Here is a 17,875-nt window from a genome sequence, read left to right on the forward strand (position 1 = left end):
TCCTCTGTTGTGCTTATTTGAGATTTTCCTTGAAGATATCTTCTCAGATGTCTTTAAGGCATGCAGTCATCTGGGCATCTTTCCTCTATGCAATTAGCACAGAACTAGTAATGCGGAATTTATCAGTATTAAAGGGATATTGCCAGATTGGTTTAGACTAACTCATCCACTTTGAAAAAAGTTACGATAGCTTAGGAGTTGTACAATGTTGTAACAATGAGGACAAACATTTAAGGTTTCCCTTTTTAAGTGCTTCTGAGGACTTGGAAGGCTTGACCGTGGTTTTGTATTTAGATGGTACTTCCATCACAAGGAGCTGAGCTTCCTTGCCGTTTCCTCTTTCCATCCCCTTTTGTTTATGTTATCTGGAAGTAAAGATACCTATTAAACTTTTCTATAAGTTGATAAGAGGGTTATATGCAGAAGGAAGATTACTGCAAGCATGTATATTTTAATTTCAAATTTCATACTGGAAACAGTCTTGAAGATACATTAAATGCACATTTGCATAAATCGGTAAGATAAAAATACAGAGTTTTTTCCCCATTCTGTTAGTATAGGATAACCTTTATTTTCCTTCTTAATGTCAATAAAAAGGAACAGACCTGTAATACAGGTGTCCTCATCACCATTTTGATTTAGACAAGGTCCACCCCCAATTCTGGAATAGCTCAAGATTACAAAAGTAGCTTAAGAGTGCCTCAGCCCTTCTCCCTGTTCTCTGCTTGCTGTGTGGATTCTTTCAGAAGCATAGTGTGAAATGTCTCCATATGCCCATTTGAGGGGATCATGTCACCTTAGTGCTGTATAGGATGTCTGTGGGGAACGTAAAGTAAGCTAAGGAGGATTGCAATTTGGCCCCTTGGCAGATGGGAGAAAGGGAAAGAGGTGCTTAGCCACACTTCACCTGCCATTTACAGTTATTGTGCCTGGGACTGGTTGGAACCCAGAAAAAAACATTTTTCCCTAAACATTTTATGTGTTGCTGTTTCTAGGTACCAAGAATGGTTTTATGGGGTCAATCTGTCCAGTCTGCACAGTGCAGCTGTGGATGAGTATTTGCAACAACCAATTGTGGTAGGTTTGTATGTCTGGGGGTTATTTTTTGTGTTTTTTCCTCTCCCTATCTTGTCCCCTCCACAAAATCTTAGAAGTACAGTAGCCTCCTTGTTTAACAGTGCTCTGTGGCTGTTAAGTAGACAGCCAGGAACTAACTACAAGTGTGAACAGAGCTGCTGTCAAAGGTTAACTACTCTATGTAATATTCCTGGTTTTGCTATGAATAGCAGATGTCTAGAGATATGCACACATTAGGAAGCCACAGCATGTGAACAACTGTCTTCCTACCATACAACTAGCTTCCCTCAGTGTGTCCAGCCTCTTAAACAAGTGACTTGACCCTGATTTTTCCCTTCCCATCTCTGATCCACAAATTAAAAGAGAAAGCAGCCAAGCAAACAGGTTTCTATATTATGAAACAACCCTTTTTTAATATGTAAATATGCTTATTTTATTGGTAACTTGGATCTAGCACCTGCTGTTCTCCTTCTTTCTTTTTAGTAAAAGTCTAGGTGGTACCTAGTTAGAAAGAATGTGGGAGAAATCCTTCTTACCTCTCTGGGGAAAAAACCTAAACAATTCCCACCTGCCACCCAAGCATAATGCTTCGGTGTAGGTGCAATGAAAAGGTTTGCTCTCAGAAATTTGACTGCAACAAACCTTGGCTAGCTTTAGGCTAACTAGTTTAAGTAGCAATAGCAGTGTAGCTGCTGTTGCATGGAGACCCTAAAACCTGTCCAGAAGTCTGGAAAGACCATCAGACTACTCATGTGACCTTCTGCACTCAACTGCTTTTAGTACTTGAAATGGATAATAGAAAACTCTCACTTGGCTTCATGAATTTCTGCCATATCTTGGACTATAGCATGGTCATTCTCAGTGCTGGCTCTTTGGCTTTCAGTTAGAGAATGGAGTAATCTGCAGGACTGTGGCACATACTTGCATCCTGTACGAAGTACAGGTTTGGTTTTGTCTCCGCTGAAATTCTTCCTGTCTTGGAGATCAGAAATGCATTGCCCAATAAAAGCCACATTAAATTGTTATTTCTTTTTTTAAAAAAAAAATCACATATCTCCTTGGCTTCCCCTTACTCTGTAGATAGATTTTAGTTCTCAGGAGGGGGAGATGATAGAAGCCTTTACGTGAAGAATTTGCTTTACTTACGAAAGAGCTTGTGAACAGTGATAGATTAGGATTAGTACATGGGATTAAAGAAAGAAAAATGAAGGGAAAAGTTTTCATTTGGTGACTGACTACTCCTAACTTTTTTCTAGAGGGAGATCTGTATTAAGTTTGCTTCCTATACTTCGTAATTTAATTTTCAAGTATTTCCATACTGCCTTAGTTCAGCTTCCCCAACTGTGCAGTGCAGAAAAGCACACCAAAATATGTGTAGTTTAAAAAACAAAGAAACAAAAAACAACAAAAAAACCCAAACCAAACAAACCAGCCAAACAAACCCACCATTTTGTTTTGGTTTTTTTTTTTAACAAGTGATCAATTTCTAGACAAATTTTATTGTTTCTAGGTTGAATAAAACAGTCTTTGAGAGGTATGTAATCTATAAAATATATTTAATCCTGATAATACTGCAAAATCTAACAGTGTTCTAAGGGATGCTGTAAAAAAATGAAACATTTTAAGTTTATTTTTTGTCTTTTTTTCCAGTTTTTTTTAACAGAAAAGAAGTTTGTACACTGACAAGACAGAATGATAACACTTGCAACTCTCTCTTTTTGACCCCCATAGGATACTTTTGATGTGAGAATTCTGATGGCCCAGACAGTGAAGTACACCATTAACTTCATGGAAGCCACTGAGGAAGATTTGCATAGGTCAGCAGACGCCAGCAACCTAGTCTTAATCTTTCTTTTTTTGTAACTGGATGTTGATCATTAGTGCTCAGAGGTGTGGAGGAGGGAAGGTGGCATGCCAGAATGATTAGTACATCACCCGTAATGGACCAGAGCATTCATCTGCGTGACGATTTGTCTAGTATTATCAGAGAAGCCTGTTTGTGAGCCTGTGAAACATCAGAGATCAGTTCACAAATTTTTCTTACTGAAAGGGATAAAATGGGCTCTGGAGGAGAGTGTTTACCTCTTAGCATTATACGTTGGGACACATTTAAATCTAGTTTCAAGGCAGTTTTTAGTTTTCTGCGTAGACGTCCTAAAAGACCTTGTCAAATGGTGTCATCACAAGCTGCCTTGCTGAACTCTTGTGTATTTTTTTTTTTTAAACATTTTCCAGTCTAACAGGAGTCAGCTGTACCTCTTTACTTCCATCCAGAGCTCCTTCAAATCTTTAGTTGGAAAGTCTTAGATATAAACCAACCTGCATCCCCTGTGTCCCCGAATGACAGCAGAGAAGCCTCCTTCTCAGTACATATGTGAAATAAAATGTACCATATGGGAGAATTTGAGGGAGTACTTCAAGACCTTGCAAGACACTGTTGTAAGGGGAAAATATCACAGGCTGTCTCTGAAACTCTGAATCCTTGTTGTTTCAACATGACTCACAACTAATTGTATAAATGACATGGTCTAGTGAGAGAGAAGAATTGCTCTAAGAGGGGGGAAACAGCTGCAGAATTGCTTTCCAGTTTCAGCTGGCTAGTGCTGACTTCCTTCAGTGGTTCTCGGAACTAACATGTTCATACCTTAATGCTAATTTTATGATACGTTTCTGCAAGAGTGGGTGAGATTTGGGTTCAACTACATAGCCAGTAATAGTTCTTTTGGAAGGGAAAATATTCCAACTCCTGCTCAAGCAGCTCAATTTTTCCTTCTGGTTCCAGTAGTAGTTCTGTTTGTCAAATTTGTAGTGGAACATTTTCCTATTCAAAATAGTATTTAAACTAAATCCAAGTCCTTCACTGGGAATGGGAAATTTTTCATTGGAAAGACTGAACCCCTGTATTTATAACTGTCTGCAGTGTTGCCACAAATGATGCAGTAACACTTGTGTAGTGGCACATTTGATTCTACTATCAAATAAGGCACACAAAAAACTAACACCTAAATCAGTGCCATTGGTTAATTCTATTGACACAGTGAAAAAGAGCATATCCTTTTAAATGTATGGAAAATTGAGACACAAAATGATGAATAAGAGTGGAAATACATAAATTAATACAACGTAGGTTTCTGGTGGCATTTTTAGTACTTCTTGGAAATTACTTTGGTAGCATATTGGTTTTTTTCTCCTGCAGAGTGGAAATCCCTTTTGTTTTCCAAATAATGCAGTCTGGACTAATCCATGGCCTCGCCTTCTGGTTTGATGTGGCATTTGTAGGATCGGTGTAAGTACTTTTTTCTTCTTCCTATGAAATACTAACTACAGAGGAAAAAATTGCATCTTTCATACAAAGCATGACAGAATTAACCTTTAACTGGTGCTGACCTTGTTTGTAATGCAATTCCTTCATATTAAAGAAATGTTAACTCTAGAAGGCATCAAGAAGTGTGATAACCTTGTGAAAGGAGAAGACTGGAAACAAAGTCTAGATGGTTTTTCTCATTTGTTTTAGGGTAACTGTTTGGTTGTCCACTGCACCGACAGAACCTCTCACTCACTGGTATCAAATACGCTGCCTTCTTCAGACGCCTCTCTTTGCTAAAGAGGGGGAAACTCTCTCAGGGAAAGTCCTACTTGTTGCCAATAAACAGTAAGTATAAATGCTTCCCAAGCAGATTTTGTAGTGTGGCTGTTCTTGTTAGAGGTACCCAAAAGACACCAGTTCATTTTTGGGTATGCTTGTACCCACATTTGTTATTTCTGGTACCACTACCAATTTATGTGGTATCACTGATACAGTTACGTAGGCACTGTTGACTGTGTAAGACTCTGGTCACCAAACGGTCTCTATATTCCACTCCTGTTACTTGTGATGTTCCTTCTTGCATACCTTCTCCTTAACCACCTGTCACATCCTGCCTTCCCTCACAGTGCTACTTGCAGCTTTTGTCAGCTTTCCACTCCTCTATCTCTCACACACAGCAATTTTCTCAGGTCGTGTCCAGTCATTTTCCACACCTTGTTCTGGTAAAGTAACCTCTGGCCATGTCTTTGTCAGCAGCCTGGCTGTTTTGCCTGAAGCCCAAACATCACTTGTCTCTCAGCAAGTCCTGTGCAGAAACAAGAAGTGGGGTTGATCCCAAATCCATTACATTTTTAATTCTGAAAAAAATTCCTTATGGATATGCTCCCCTGTTTAAGAATAGTGCTTTTCATGTGTTGTTTGTCCTTCCACTGAGACTAATGAAGATGGCTGCTTTTGGAAGGGTGTAATTTTTTTTTTTTGGGGGGGTGGGGGGGGTGGAGGGGTGGAATGTGCTGACCAGTCAGGTGATTCCAGTGACATCAAAGCTGTCAGTAGTACTTCCAGGGCTCTTTAATCACATCAGCAACAAATACTGGATTTGGGACTTGTCAAATTTCCAGATCTTCTGCTTATGGAATTCCTCAACAAGAAAATAAATAATACAGATCTTGATATGTATCTTTCAAATGTAAAATGTATTCATATTTTAATATGTAAAAGAAACACTGTATGCCACAAAGTGATCACATAGCCACTGCTGTAAATATGCCACTACATAAGGCAATCTACAATGGAGCATGGCTCAGAGATGCCTGAGCTAGCAACCTTGCCAGACTGAGAATGAGAAGCACTTTAACCGTGTATTAGCACTGAGCTAGGAAGTCCTGCCACAAAGCTAATCTGCTTTTGGGATCAATATAGCACCTCTGTGTTGCTGTTCCATGCAGGAGGACAAGCTCTGCTCAGCTTCAGCATTTTGGTATGCTCTCAGTTGCTCAGTTGGTCCTCTTTACTTTTCTGTGTAAACTCAGTTTCTTGCAAAAAGTCCTGTGAAGAATATCCTTCCTGGTGAAATCCAGGATTATGACAAGAGTGAACCTAATGCTATCTGGCCAGTTAGATATTTTTGATCATGAAATAATACTCTGTATTTGCTAATGTAAGGGGGGGGGGGGGGGGGGGGGGGGGGGGGGAGGATATCTTTCACTATTGAATACTGTCAGTGCAAAATTATATTTTCAGATGCAAACGCTTAAAATCACTTAAGCATCTTGCACATTTTACTTCTTTACAGATGATTAAACAATCATGCCCTTTCACTGATAGCACTGCAAATAAATTCCCTTTGCTTGTTACACTAAGTGGTTATTATTCAGACAGTAACTACACTGGTATTTTTTCACACAAGATGTTATAGTTGTTTTAGTTCCATTACCTCTTTTTTTTCCCCATACTTCTCTTTCTGATGCAGACAAAGTTATGATATTCAGATTGTGGCTATGGTGGACCAGACAGGATTTAAATCTGGTAACATTATTGATTTAAAGAATCCATTTTTCAGGTAAGAAATGCTTTTGACTAAAATACACCATTGTAGAGTGGTAGCATCTTGTATGACAGGAAGCAAAGCACACCCACTTTGGAAGATAAAGTCTCTGGCCTCTTACAGTTTATTTTATTTCTACAGGTATGAGTTCATTATTGTTTTGTATTAGCAGTAGTTACTTATATAAGCCAATATTCTATTTAGGCTGTGTGACAAAGAGCAAAAGAAAAAAGCTTTATTTACGATCTGTAATGATTTAGTGCTGACAAAATAGTAGACATTTACTTACTTGAACTAACGTATACTTAAAATCTCCTGCTGTTTCCTGTTGTGTGATGTAGCTTATTGTGACTGGAGGAAACACCAATATGCCAAGACGCACTCTAAGTATGTAAATTGATATTACTATTTGACATGAAGGACCTGTCCTTTCTGTATTAAACATTAGGGGAGGAAAAAAATCTACCTGCTGTGCAACTCTTTCCAACTGAGCAGGGACCTTCATTAGGTGTTGCTACAGCACTGTATTTTGGGAAAGGCTGTCAATTACAGATCAAAACTAGCAGGAGGAAGGAGCCATCAATTCTTCCATAAGAAAAAAAAATATTTTTGAGAAAAACAGGCTGGCTGTGTTCTGTTCTCATTCTTATGCTGTATTTGGCATAAAAATAGGCAAATACAGCTGTTGGAATTGATTTTTTTTTTCCAGAGGTACACATGGAAAATGCTTCCCTCATTCATTATGTTTCCTGTTTCCTATTTTTCTGACTCAGACCTATATGACAATTCCAAAGTAATCATATATAACAAAATAGACATTGTGTTTGATGAAAATTAATGTTCCTCTGTACATCAAATGTGCAGCACATCAGTCCTTTTGGCTTTAGAGTGGGCCCTTTTAGAATCATAGAATCATTTAGGTTGGAAAAGACCTTCAAGATCATCAAGTCCAACCATTAACCATGCCTACTAAACCATGTCCTTAAGTACCCTGTCCACTTGCTTTTTGAATATCTCCAGGGATGGTGACTCAACCACTTCCCTGGGTAGCCCATTCCAATGTTTGACAACCCTCTCAGTAAAGAAATTTTTTCTAATATCTAACCTAAATCTTCCTTGCCTCAAGTTGAGGCCATTTCTTCTCTTCTATCTCCAGCCACCTGACAGAACAGACCAGCAGCCACCTCACTACAACCCCCCTTCAGGCAGTTGTAGAGAGCGATAAGGTCTCCCCTCAGCCTCCTCTTTTCTAGACTGAACAGCCCCAGATCCCTCAGCCGCTCCTCATAAGACTTGTGCTCCAGGCCCCTCACCAGCTTGGTTGCCCTTCTCTGGACACGCTCCAGCACCTCAATGTCTTTCCCGTAGTGAGGGGCCCAAAACTGAACACAGCCCGCAATGTGCGGCCTCACCAGTGCCCAGTACAGGGGGACGATCACCTCCCTGCTCCTGCTGGCCACACTGTTTCTGATACAGGCCAGGATGCCATTGGCCTTCTTGCCCACCTGGGCACACTGCTGGCTCATATTCAGCCGGCTGTCGACCAGCACCCCCAGGTCTTTTTCCACTGGGCAGCTTTCCAGCCACTCTTCCTTCCCCTGTAGCGCTGCATGGGGTTGCCGTGACCGAAGTGCAGGACCTGGCACTTGGCCTTGTTGAACCTCATACAATTGGCCTCGGACCATTGATCCAGCCTGCCCAGATCCCTCTGTAGAGCCTTCCTACCCTCGAGCAGATCAACACTCCCATCCAACTTGGTGCTGCCTGCAAACTTACTGAGGGTGCCCTCGATCCCCTTGTCCAGATCATTGACAAAGATATTAAACAAACAACTGGCACCAGTACTGAGCCCTGGGGAACACCACTTTTGACCGGCCGCCAACTGGATTTAACTCCATTCACGACTGCTCTTTGGGCCTGGCCATCCAGCCAGTTTTTAACCAAGAGAAGTGAGAGACAGTGTCGAAGGCCTTGCTGAAGTCAACATCCACAGCCTTTCCCTCGTCCACTAGGCGGGTCACCTGGTCATAGAAGGAGATCAGGTTGGTCAAGCAGGACCTGCCTTTCATGAACCCATGCTGGCTGGGCCTGATCCCCTGCTTGTCCTTCTTTATATAGAAGTACTTTAAGTTATAGGAAGCTGTGTTCTAGTTTGAAAATTGAATGTAAAAATGTCACTATGTGATTTCATGGTTGCTAGCCAATTAACCATATTGAGTTCAATAATTTAGACTGCTGTTCTTTTATACATTAATTCTTAGAGCGCTTGGTTATAAAATCCTGCCACAACACACCTTATTTAACAGGCTTCTCCCCTGTGAGGCTGCATTATTTTTTTTTATTGATCCTTCTCCATTTTGCTCTTGCCCTCACATCGCAATTACCAGAAATCTGAAACAAAGGCAAAGACTTTCCAAAAGAAAAATGCTTATTTATAAACATGAGGTATCTTTCAAAGTACTCATAAGGTTTTTAAAAATTAAAATATAATCCAGGTTTTAAACTAGGGCATGCAAATTACTGTGCATGGTGGGACATTATGCCAACACATCCAGCCTACATGCCAGTGTCCCTGATGCAAATACTTATCCTTGTACCACATGGATAGGTAGTAGAGAAGGGGCAATTCTGGATATTTTTTGCTCATTTAAAACAACTCCATACTAATTCTATAGCATAAGGTAAAAATAAAAGACTGGACTGGGAGGCCTTTCATTTCTGTGAAGGCAATGGCCTGAGCTGCTATAAACAAGAGCAAAAGAAAGCCTCTGCCTTTGTAAAATAAGCTATAGTGGATTTGGTAGTATTTTACACTTGCCTGCAGAGCTGCAAATCTAGATGAAAAGACAAGTTAAATTTGAAATCACACTGCATTTAATAAATCCAGTAACAGCACAGGGGACTGATTTCGTAGCTTTATTCCAGTGAGACTTGTCTGACATACATTAGCTGAGCATTGTGGTTATACCACTTTCAATTTAATAAAAGTCCTTATTAAATATCAAAAAGTTGTCAATAGCTTTTGCTCTGGAGTAATATAAAGGCTATATTAGAATTTATTAAGTTTGTTTAGTTCAGCTAGTGCTCTAAGCTTTTAAAGAATTCTGTATTTTAACTTTTATTATTTCATCCATTTTTAGGTTTGTCTAGAATATATTGTAAGATGGCATCTGGAAACAGAAGTGAGGTTCTCACCAAGCTGCATAACCAGTGAGACTGAAATCAGTTCTTAGTAGGACTACTGGTGCTTATGTAAACTCAGTTTGTAACTGTACATATCTGTAATTGTATGTGAGTCACATGAGAAGGGAATGTTGTGGTTCCATCTCTTTTTTTTCCCCTTTTTTACTAATTTAAATTTAGTCTGTGCTCACATTTAGACTTGAATTGCAGCAGACTCAATTTTATTCCAGGAAGTTAATTTGGCATAGAACAACAACAATTTCTCTGTTTATTTCTGTTTTACAGTAAGCTCACATTGGTTCACTGGGGTTTTTTTGTTTGTTGTTTTTTTTTTAACATTCTTACCAATATTCTTGGTTATTGAACAAAACCTACCTCATGTTTCTATGTGTAACACATTAAAAGAACTTTGAGCAGTATGTAGCATCCATGCTTTAAACATTCAGCCCAGATTTCCAGATATTTCAATGTTTGGTGTTAAACTTCTCACTCACCAGGGCAGTGTGTTAAATACTTCAGTTTTCTCTCAATGAACTCATTAATTTGGTTCATTTTGAGACATGAACCTGAAGTCATCTTGCATATACTTTGTAAATGGTCTGAGACTTCTCTATGCCTATAGGAGTGTAACAGGACACATTTCTAAATTACTCTTAGAACAGTGTGATATAAAACTGTATGATAGGATACGTGTGACACTCACTTTTTCTTAACTCTGTGAGAAATATTGAGAGTCCAAGCTATAAAAAGATGTATTTTTGGCCTGTGTACCCAGCAAATGAGGAAGACCATAGTACAGATTTTAATGAGATGTCTCTCCAGACAACATTATGCAAAAAGAGCACATAATGACTTTTATAGAATGTGTTTCGGTTGTTCAAAGTAAATGCCTTAGGCTGAATTAAAGAGCTGGAGTCAAATCAGAAATGTATATGTCATTTTACTACCAAAAACATAACTGCAGTGATACCTCTAGCAAGATAAAATCAGCCTTTACCCTTCCACACACTGTTGGAAGGCTGGTTTGAATGAAAAGCTCCACAAAAACTGATCTGTCTCTCAGGAAGTTACAAGCTGCATTTGATCAACAGACCAGCTAAGGATCCCTGCTGGGAGTAATTAAGAAACAGCTGTAGTTTCAGAGGTTTTTCTCCAAAATCAACAGCCATTTGCAGCTACTTAAAGATAGTTTATGAGATTATGGAAAGTAGTCCCTAAGATTGTGAAACTTGTAAACGTAACATGAACTTAATGGCTGAGGCCATGAAACTGTTGAAGTTAGCATCAGAAAATGATTGCCTTGTTATTTCCACTAGCATTTAATACAGGTGAGAGACTTCTAGTATAAAAATGTAGTTTGCACAATAGAAGACTGTTTTGTTACACAAGTATTATATATATATATAAAAAAAAAGTATTTAATGTGGGTTGCTGCCTCAGAATGGTAACAGAAATTATCATTCTAACCTGTACAAGCAGCATAGTAAGATTTCTGATGCAATGTCTGATGGTTGGGTAGCCATCCTTCCTAAATTTAGTCTGCACAGTGGTTGGTGGTTTTATGCTTATATGAGAGAAGGAAGCAAATCCAAGAATGTCCAAACCCAAATACCAGGAAGCTGTAGTTCAGTTTTCTAGAGTTTGGCAGGTTTTCCTCAGCAATTATGAAAGGAATATATGAAATATGAATCTGAATTTGTAAAGTCTCCAACTGACCTGCATGTCTGTCTGGATCTCACATTTCGGTCTCAAACCTCTTCTAAAAAGTGTCTGTATATCAAAGATATTCTATTTTCTATAGGGGAAAACCTTACATTGTGCATTTCATGTGGCAATTTCAATTCTTTTTAAGGAAGAAAGTAAATAAAGGGGAGGAAAAACAACAGCAGCAGACAGCAGTGTTAGGTTGTGTATCTTTAATTCCAGAGCAAAAGGTGTACGTATCTAATAACTGTACCTTCAATATGTATAGAAAAGATTGTTTCTTTACACACTAACAAGTACAAAGAATATCTCACAGTGCTTGCTACTTTGAAGTCATTTGGATGATCCAGGACTGGTATTTGTATTTCTCTCTACTTCAGGAATTCACTTTATTCCAGATTGTATGCTAGAACAGAAGAGAAGATAGGTATGAGATACTGTACCATTTGCAGTTTGAAATAAGGTCCCGTGACTATCTTCGTTTCATTACCATTTAACATTTCATTCTTTCCTGCTTTGAAGCGTTAGTGATTTTGAAGTATACAGGAGCCTACCTTCAAGGACTACAATGTACTGTTTTCACCTTACAGGACTTTTTGGGTATAAACATAAGAATATATTTGTAAAGTATTTTTGAAACAACATGACAATGAAAACATTTTATTGGTACAAATGCTGGTGTTTTGTTTCGGTATTTTATAAAGGCAACATTAATAAATGCTAGAGAATGTAGGGAAACTAAAGCAGAACTGTGGGGACATTGGAGCAAACAGTTATGATGTAGTTTTACAATATAAGACTCTTTTAACAGATTTGACCACATTATGAAATACAGCATTTCCGCATTTATAAAGAGGCTATATTAATCCTGTTGAAAAATGCCATATTGTCTTGCATCCCATAGACTCAAAAAGCACAACAGGGAAAACACTGAATATCATATTAAATAGCTATAAGTTTTCATGCTTTGTTGGATCCACGGTCATTTAGAAGGTTCATCTTCAAGAAATTACAGCAGTAAGAAATGCTTTTAACAGCTTATCTTTCACGAATTGTATATGGTTATTTTCTTTTACCTTCATCCCAGAGATATGCATTTAAACTTTTGTAAGCAGTCACACATACACAGTGATTCACAATAAATTGCATTTTCAGTACTGATTACTTTCATTTTGAATGTCTGTATCAGTTCTCCCACCTGAACTGATGATTAGAATAGTCTGTCCTTAGGAATAGTACAGGAATTCAATCTGGTTAGTATTACTATAGTGGTTGCTAAGAGAAGTAGTGATTTACTGCATACTGTGTGCACTAGACCCACAGAAATCTTTGTGGTAGTATTCACTGTAATACTTACAACGACTATGACATCCAAAAGCAATCTTGATGCAGCTGGATCTAAGTGCAGTGAAACACAATAGAACTGGTGTTAATTTGCTTAGCTAAGTTTCTAGGAGTTGTGCTCTTCTCTCAAGATGAAAAAAAAAAAAAAAAGGCAGTTAAAGGTTGGAAAACAAGTCTCCAGACGGTATGAATTTATTCTTCCTGAAGCCTTGGCATGTGGTATATAGGTTTTCACTCTTCTTGATTAGATAACACACATATTTACAACTCTGCAGCGATTGAAGTTGAGAACTAAAACTGGGGGAAGATACACTGTCAAGATGCAGCTCAAGTCAGTAGAATGGAAGACAGCAGTTCGATAAGAGACTGCAGGCAGAAAAACAAATTTCTTGCTAGAAGCACACAAGAGGGTATCAAATACCTAACATTAACTGTTCAGGTTCCTCTCACCAGGTTGGACCCATGCTGATTTTAGATTTTAGTGAAATTCAGATGCATGTATTTACAGAAGAAAAAGAAACCAATGTAAAGTGAAGAAAACCAAAGATAAAGGAGTGGCAAGTATAAAAACATCTTTCTTAAAGCTGCTGGCCCTCCTTAGGTTGGCCAGTTGTCAGGTATGTCATCTTGCAACACTGAACTGAGACTTCAGCCTGTTTTACAGGAGACTTTAGATGTCCCTTAGCTAACTGGTCAGTCAGAAGTCAGATATCCGGTGGATTGCGATTCAAAACTACTGTGAACAAAACATTGCTCAATAGCACTGTAACTTACGATAAACCTTATGTTTAATGGCCTCTGAGCAACAGCCAGTGTTCAGTTTTCACTTCAAATCACTGCCCTCTCAGTTGAATTTGGTCTACAATGAACATTTTTTAGTCTCTGAGAAGAAATCCCAAGCAATCTTTAGTCTAACACTTCTTCACTAAGTAACACTTCTTCACTGGTGGAATGGGAAGCAGAAACTTGTTTTCAGTTGTATGGGTGGTGTTCTATGCTGAGGTGCCACAGTTAACATGACAGAGATCCTCAAATGTACATTAATTCATATAAGCGTAATAAAAGAGGATGGTACAACACAATATGAAACACACGAGTTCAGGAAATAGCACAGAACTGAACATGGTACTTTCTTTAAAGTAAATCACCACCACCACAAACCCCAACAGAACAAGTTTTCTTTTGTTAATATATGAGATAATTGGTATACGCATACTGAGAGCAGGAACACGGATCCAGTTTTGCTAGCATTCAGGTGGAATTTCCAAAGAATTTGAAGTGAATAGTGCCTTCCCAAGATCTGTTAGGAATGCAAGCCTTGGTCTGCAAACCTGTAGATCAAAGAGCATTCATGGTCTTTATATGGAATACAATACAAGTGAAAAAGACCAGCCTTCGCTCACAACATTCCTACAATGCTGGATTTCAGGGGGTCTCAGAAATTCTCCCAGGAACACTAATACCAGGACATGGACATTAAGAATCTTGTTCTTTGCTACATTCCATCAGCCCTTAAAATAGTGAGCTGAGAAATAAGAATGAATGACTCTGCAGCTGAGTGTTTTGAGCCAACTTTGGAAAAAGGGAAATGTAATTCACATCAGTTGTGTGGATTAAACTCTTAGCACGTGTGTTTAACTAGAAACAACAGCAAGTGAGCAATATCAAGATTCACAGGAAGCCTGCCCTCTATTTTTCTGAATAGGTGGCTAAATTTCTTTCACTGTCACTTACTTATACCAGGTCTCTATACTTGAGAATATGACCAGAAGTCAAGTCCTCTCTCACACAGTCTTAAGAGAGGAAATGACACAACCTAGCTGCAAATTAGTTTGTAGTTCTCAGTGTAACCATCCGACAGTAACATGGTGTAATTGCTACTGAGAATTCACCATTTCTTTACAATCGCATCTCATCATCTTTTCCAAATCAGCTGACTTCTCACAAACATTGCACTGAATTCTAAGTCACTCAGAAAGTTAAAAATCATGATGCAAGAAGCTTGTAGGTAGCTATAGGTAAAAGCAAAATAGGTAGTAGACAGGGGGCAGCAGTGAAATACTGTGGCTCCGCTGCCTCCTTGGCTATGGCGTAGTCCAGGAAATGGATAGTCACTCATAAAAACATGATGTGCTGTCACCACCCTTTCCAACTCCAGCATGGCAGCAGGAGTAGCTAACCTTGCCATTGCTCACCACTCAGGAGCAACCAGTTCCAGGCTGTCTTTAGATCTGGATCTTTGGAGATCCTTTTGGCCTGCAAAATTCCGTTATGCCTACACGTCACCTGATGGTAAGGAAAAAAAAAAAAAAATTATCTTTTTTTGCACTATGAAAGGGTTGGATACTTAGTCAGAGCCAAGTATAGCCAGCGTTGCTGACTAACTTAATGACCATCTTCCCTGCAGTGCCTAGAAAGCAATATAGAGAAGAGGTCTTTGGCACACTGCAGCTGGAGCAGCAGAGACACAAATGGCTTTGGCTGTAGGTCAGAGGTCTGCATTGTGATGGCAAGAAAGATTAAAAAAATGTTTTCCATTCTGTAGGAAGTGTAGAGGGAGATAATGAAAGGCTGTGGAAGAGTGGTGCTCTCTCCAGAGAGGATCACCAGATGAAAGGCATGGCGATCAATCCATTTACAAGGACAGAACTGTCTGCTTCTCCACAAATAATGTAAGCTATAAAAGAATAGTCTTAGACAAGGTGCATGTAGCTGTCTTCAGAAACTGACAAAGTACCTTCAGTACCATTCACAAATGAAAATGAAATGATGCAATTTTCCCTGACTTCTGTGGTAGTTATTCTCCTGCTGCCTCGAACAGTCAGATTATGACTGTGGTTACACTCCATTTTTCTTACAGCTTTGCACCTTCAGATGTCTTGTCAAAGGAGGCTCACTGAAGCGACCAGAGCAATCCTGACCGAGGCAGTAGACAGCACGCCATTGTTGCAGTCTTCACTACAATTGCCTTAATACAAAGTCCAGATCTATTGTGTCACAGAGCTGAAATATTTTTTTAGATGTGAAAATGCTCAGATAAATGTGCTATTAACAAATGCATTAATAAAAAACAGCCTCTTTTTTTTTCTTTCTTTCTCTTAATTTCATTGATTTCTTTACTACAGACACTACTGGACTCTTGTTCTGGCTAGGACAGATAAGCAGACATATTGTCACACTTCTATGAATCTTTATGTAAAATATGAGACGTGCCAATTTTAAACTTCCTGTTATACTTACCACAATTCTTAATTTCTTCAAAGTCTGCTAAGAAACAGTGGCATGGCATTCAGCGCTACTGAATTCACCATAGCTCTCCTTGAGCTGTAAGCCAGTACCAGAAAAGTGCCACATCAGGGACTGGCCCTAAGTGCAAGTATGCTAGCACTGCTTCTGGTATTACTATAGCAAATTTATTCCACAGACAAATGAGAATGCATGTGGATGCACTGTGTGAAAGAAGAAAAGGTTGTAGGCACTTCATGATGATCTTACCCAGCCTTTGACTATTCAGTGAAACATGCTTCATGCTCCTGGAATTCTTACCGCTCATTTTTGCTGTCCAAAGAGCATCATCCTTCTTTCTGTTTAAAAAACTCGTTGTCAGAACCACGTTTTCAAGGGTATCCAAAAACATACTTGGGATACCAAATTGGAAACCTCATGCTGAAGGAGTAATGTACAATTATGTAAGACACAATTTTAGAAGAATCTGAACATAAAGCTGGATCTTGAGATGAGGTGTTCACTAGACAGACAGACTGGTGATACTGAATTTCAACATTACATATCTTGTTCAGAAGTTACAAATTCACTTTTCTGAATTTTTATCTTTTAGTTTCTTTAATGATTTTTATCTCCCTGGAATCAAAGCAGTGTCCAGAAGAGAGATAAAACAGACATAAAAAAATAGATATTGAAACATCTGTGCTGATACATGACTCTGAACACACTTGGGAATATCCTGGAGACACGATTAAGTGAAGAACCATCTTCTACAATTACAGCCTGTTTTAAGGTACCTGAAGATCTTTAAGGAACCCTTAGTTACTTCTTATGAAAGATAGATGCTTGAACCCGTAAGCTGGTTGACTTGAAATCTCTGGCTGATACTCAAAAATTTCATTGGTTTATTTTCCGGGAGACGTTTGTATTATAGCAACCAAGCTGAATATAGCAATATATTTTATAATGTCTTACTTGGTCACGGTCTTAATCCTTGAAAAGAAACCACCAGAAACTGGGAAAATGTAATTAGTGTAGAGAACGGACTTGTCTCAAATATCTACAGAGGTTGTTCCAAACACTGAAGCAAACCATTCAGGCTGTGGGAGCATGCAAATTTGCAATATTGACTCAAGCCAAGTTTCAAAATACACGCTCTTTCCCCCATGCCCCCTTTAAAACACAGGATTTTCACATAATTTTGACAGGCACGATGTTAACATTTCAAAAAGTGGGAAAACGAAACACCATAATCCTGCCGATGCCAGTTCTATCTCGCAAGTCACTGCCGAGTCATTCCCAGGAGACAAATAGAACAAAAATAGTACTACCACCAGCTGTACTGAAGAAAAAGCTTTACTCCACCAAGTAATTTCTCTCTAATTACTTCTTTAGTTAAATATCCTACGGGTGGTATTGCAGAAGTATTTACTACGCTCTGACTTCCTGTCATAGCTACTGTAATCGCACAAGTGTAATAGTTACCACATTTATGAATACGGATCCCCTTTGCATTCAGAAGCGACAACTCTATTGAACACCCGATTATGAAAAAAACGCTTGGCACTGACGTTTCACGCGACTCGTCACATCTGCATCGTTTTGGAGTAACAGCTCCACCTGGTGTTCTCCAGCACCACCGCTGCCGAACCCGTACTGTGGTACCTTACCTTATATTCAAGCCGGGATCTCATTTATGCTGGGCACTGGGCAAGCTGCGCCCGAGAAAATGGCGGCAGGCCCGCTGGCCGAGCCGCAGGGCCAGCGGAGGGGCGGGCAGGAGACAAAGACAGGAGGGTGGGGAGGGGGGACGGGGCCTTTCCTCACAGCGGCCCGCCCTTTTCACGGCTCCGGCGTGAGCCGGCACAAACGGGAACTGCTACGGAGGATCCCCAGGGGGACGGAGGCGACTTCGCCGCGGCGCGGCACGGCAGCCACCACCAAGAGCCAGCGAGAAGACGCGGGAGGGAAATGCGTGGCGCCCACCG

At 39.5% G+C, this 17,875-nt stretch overlaps 1 protein-coding gene and 1 long non-coding RNA gene across 4 annotated transcripts in view; one reads left to right on the forward strand and one right to left on the reverse strand.

The window, feature by feature from the left end:
- The window catches only part of LOC115336417 (histone-arginine methyltransferase CARM1-like), a 75,011-nt gene extending 62,536 nt beyond the window's left edge, over positions 1 to 12,475 (forward strand). For 2 of the 3 annotated variants that reach the window (XM_030003262.1, XM_030003264.1), the window contains exons 8-13: positions 996 to 1,077; positions 2,809 to 2,894; positions 4,274 to 4,363; positions 4,592 to 4,729; positions 6,357 to 6,446; positions 9,572 to 12,475. In XM_030003262.1, coding sequence (XP_029859122.1) covers positions 996 to 1,077; positions 2,809 to 2,894; positions 4,274 to 4,363; positions 4,592 to 4,729; positions 6,357 to 6,446; positions 9,572 to 9,581 — 496 coding nt within the window. In that variant the 3' untranslated portion in view covers positions 9,582 to 12,475. Of the gene's footprint in view, positions 1 to 995; positions 1,078 to 2,808; positions 2,895 to 4,273; positions 4,364 to 4,591; positions 4,730 to 6,356; positions 7,322 to 9,571 lie in introns of those variants that run through there. The other variant, XM_030003265.2, reaches the window with a different exon arrangement.
- A 1,035-nt stretch (positions 12,476 to 13,510) lies between these two features.
- LOC115336418 lies at positions 13,511 to 17,870 on the reverse strand. The gene is made up of 2 exons (XR_005931523.1): positions 17,558 to 17,870; positions 13,511 to 16,246 (listed from the first exon to the last, which is right to left on the reverse strand). It is a non-coding gene; the product is annotated as an uncharacterized LOC115336418 (long non-coding RNA).
- Between the last annotated feature and the right edge of the window lie 5 nt (positions 17,871 to 17,875).

The sequence above is a fragment of the Aquila chrysaetos genome, chromosome Z (genome assembly GCF_900496995.4).
Source record: "Aquila chrysaetos chrysaetos chromosome Z, bAquChr1.4, whole genome shotgun sequence".
In the NCBI taxonomy this organism is placed as follows: domain Eukaryota; kingdom Metazoa; phylum Chordata; class Aves; order Accipitriformes; family Accipitridae; genus Aquila; species Aquila chrysaetos.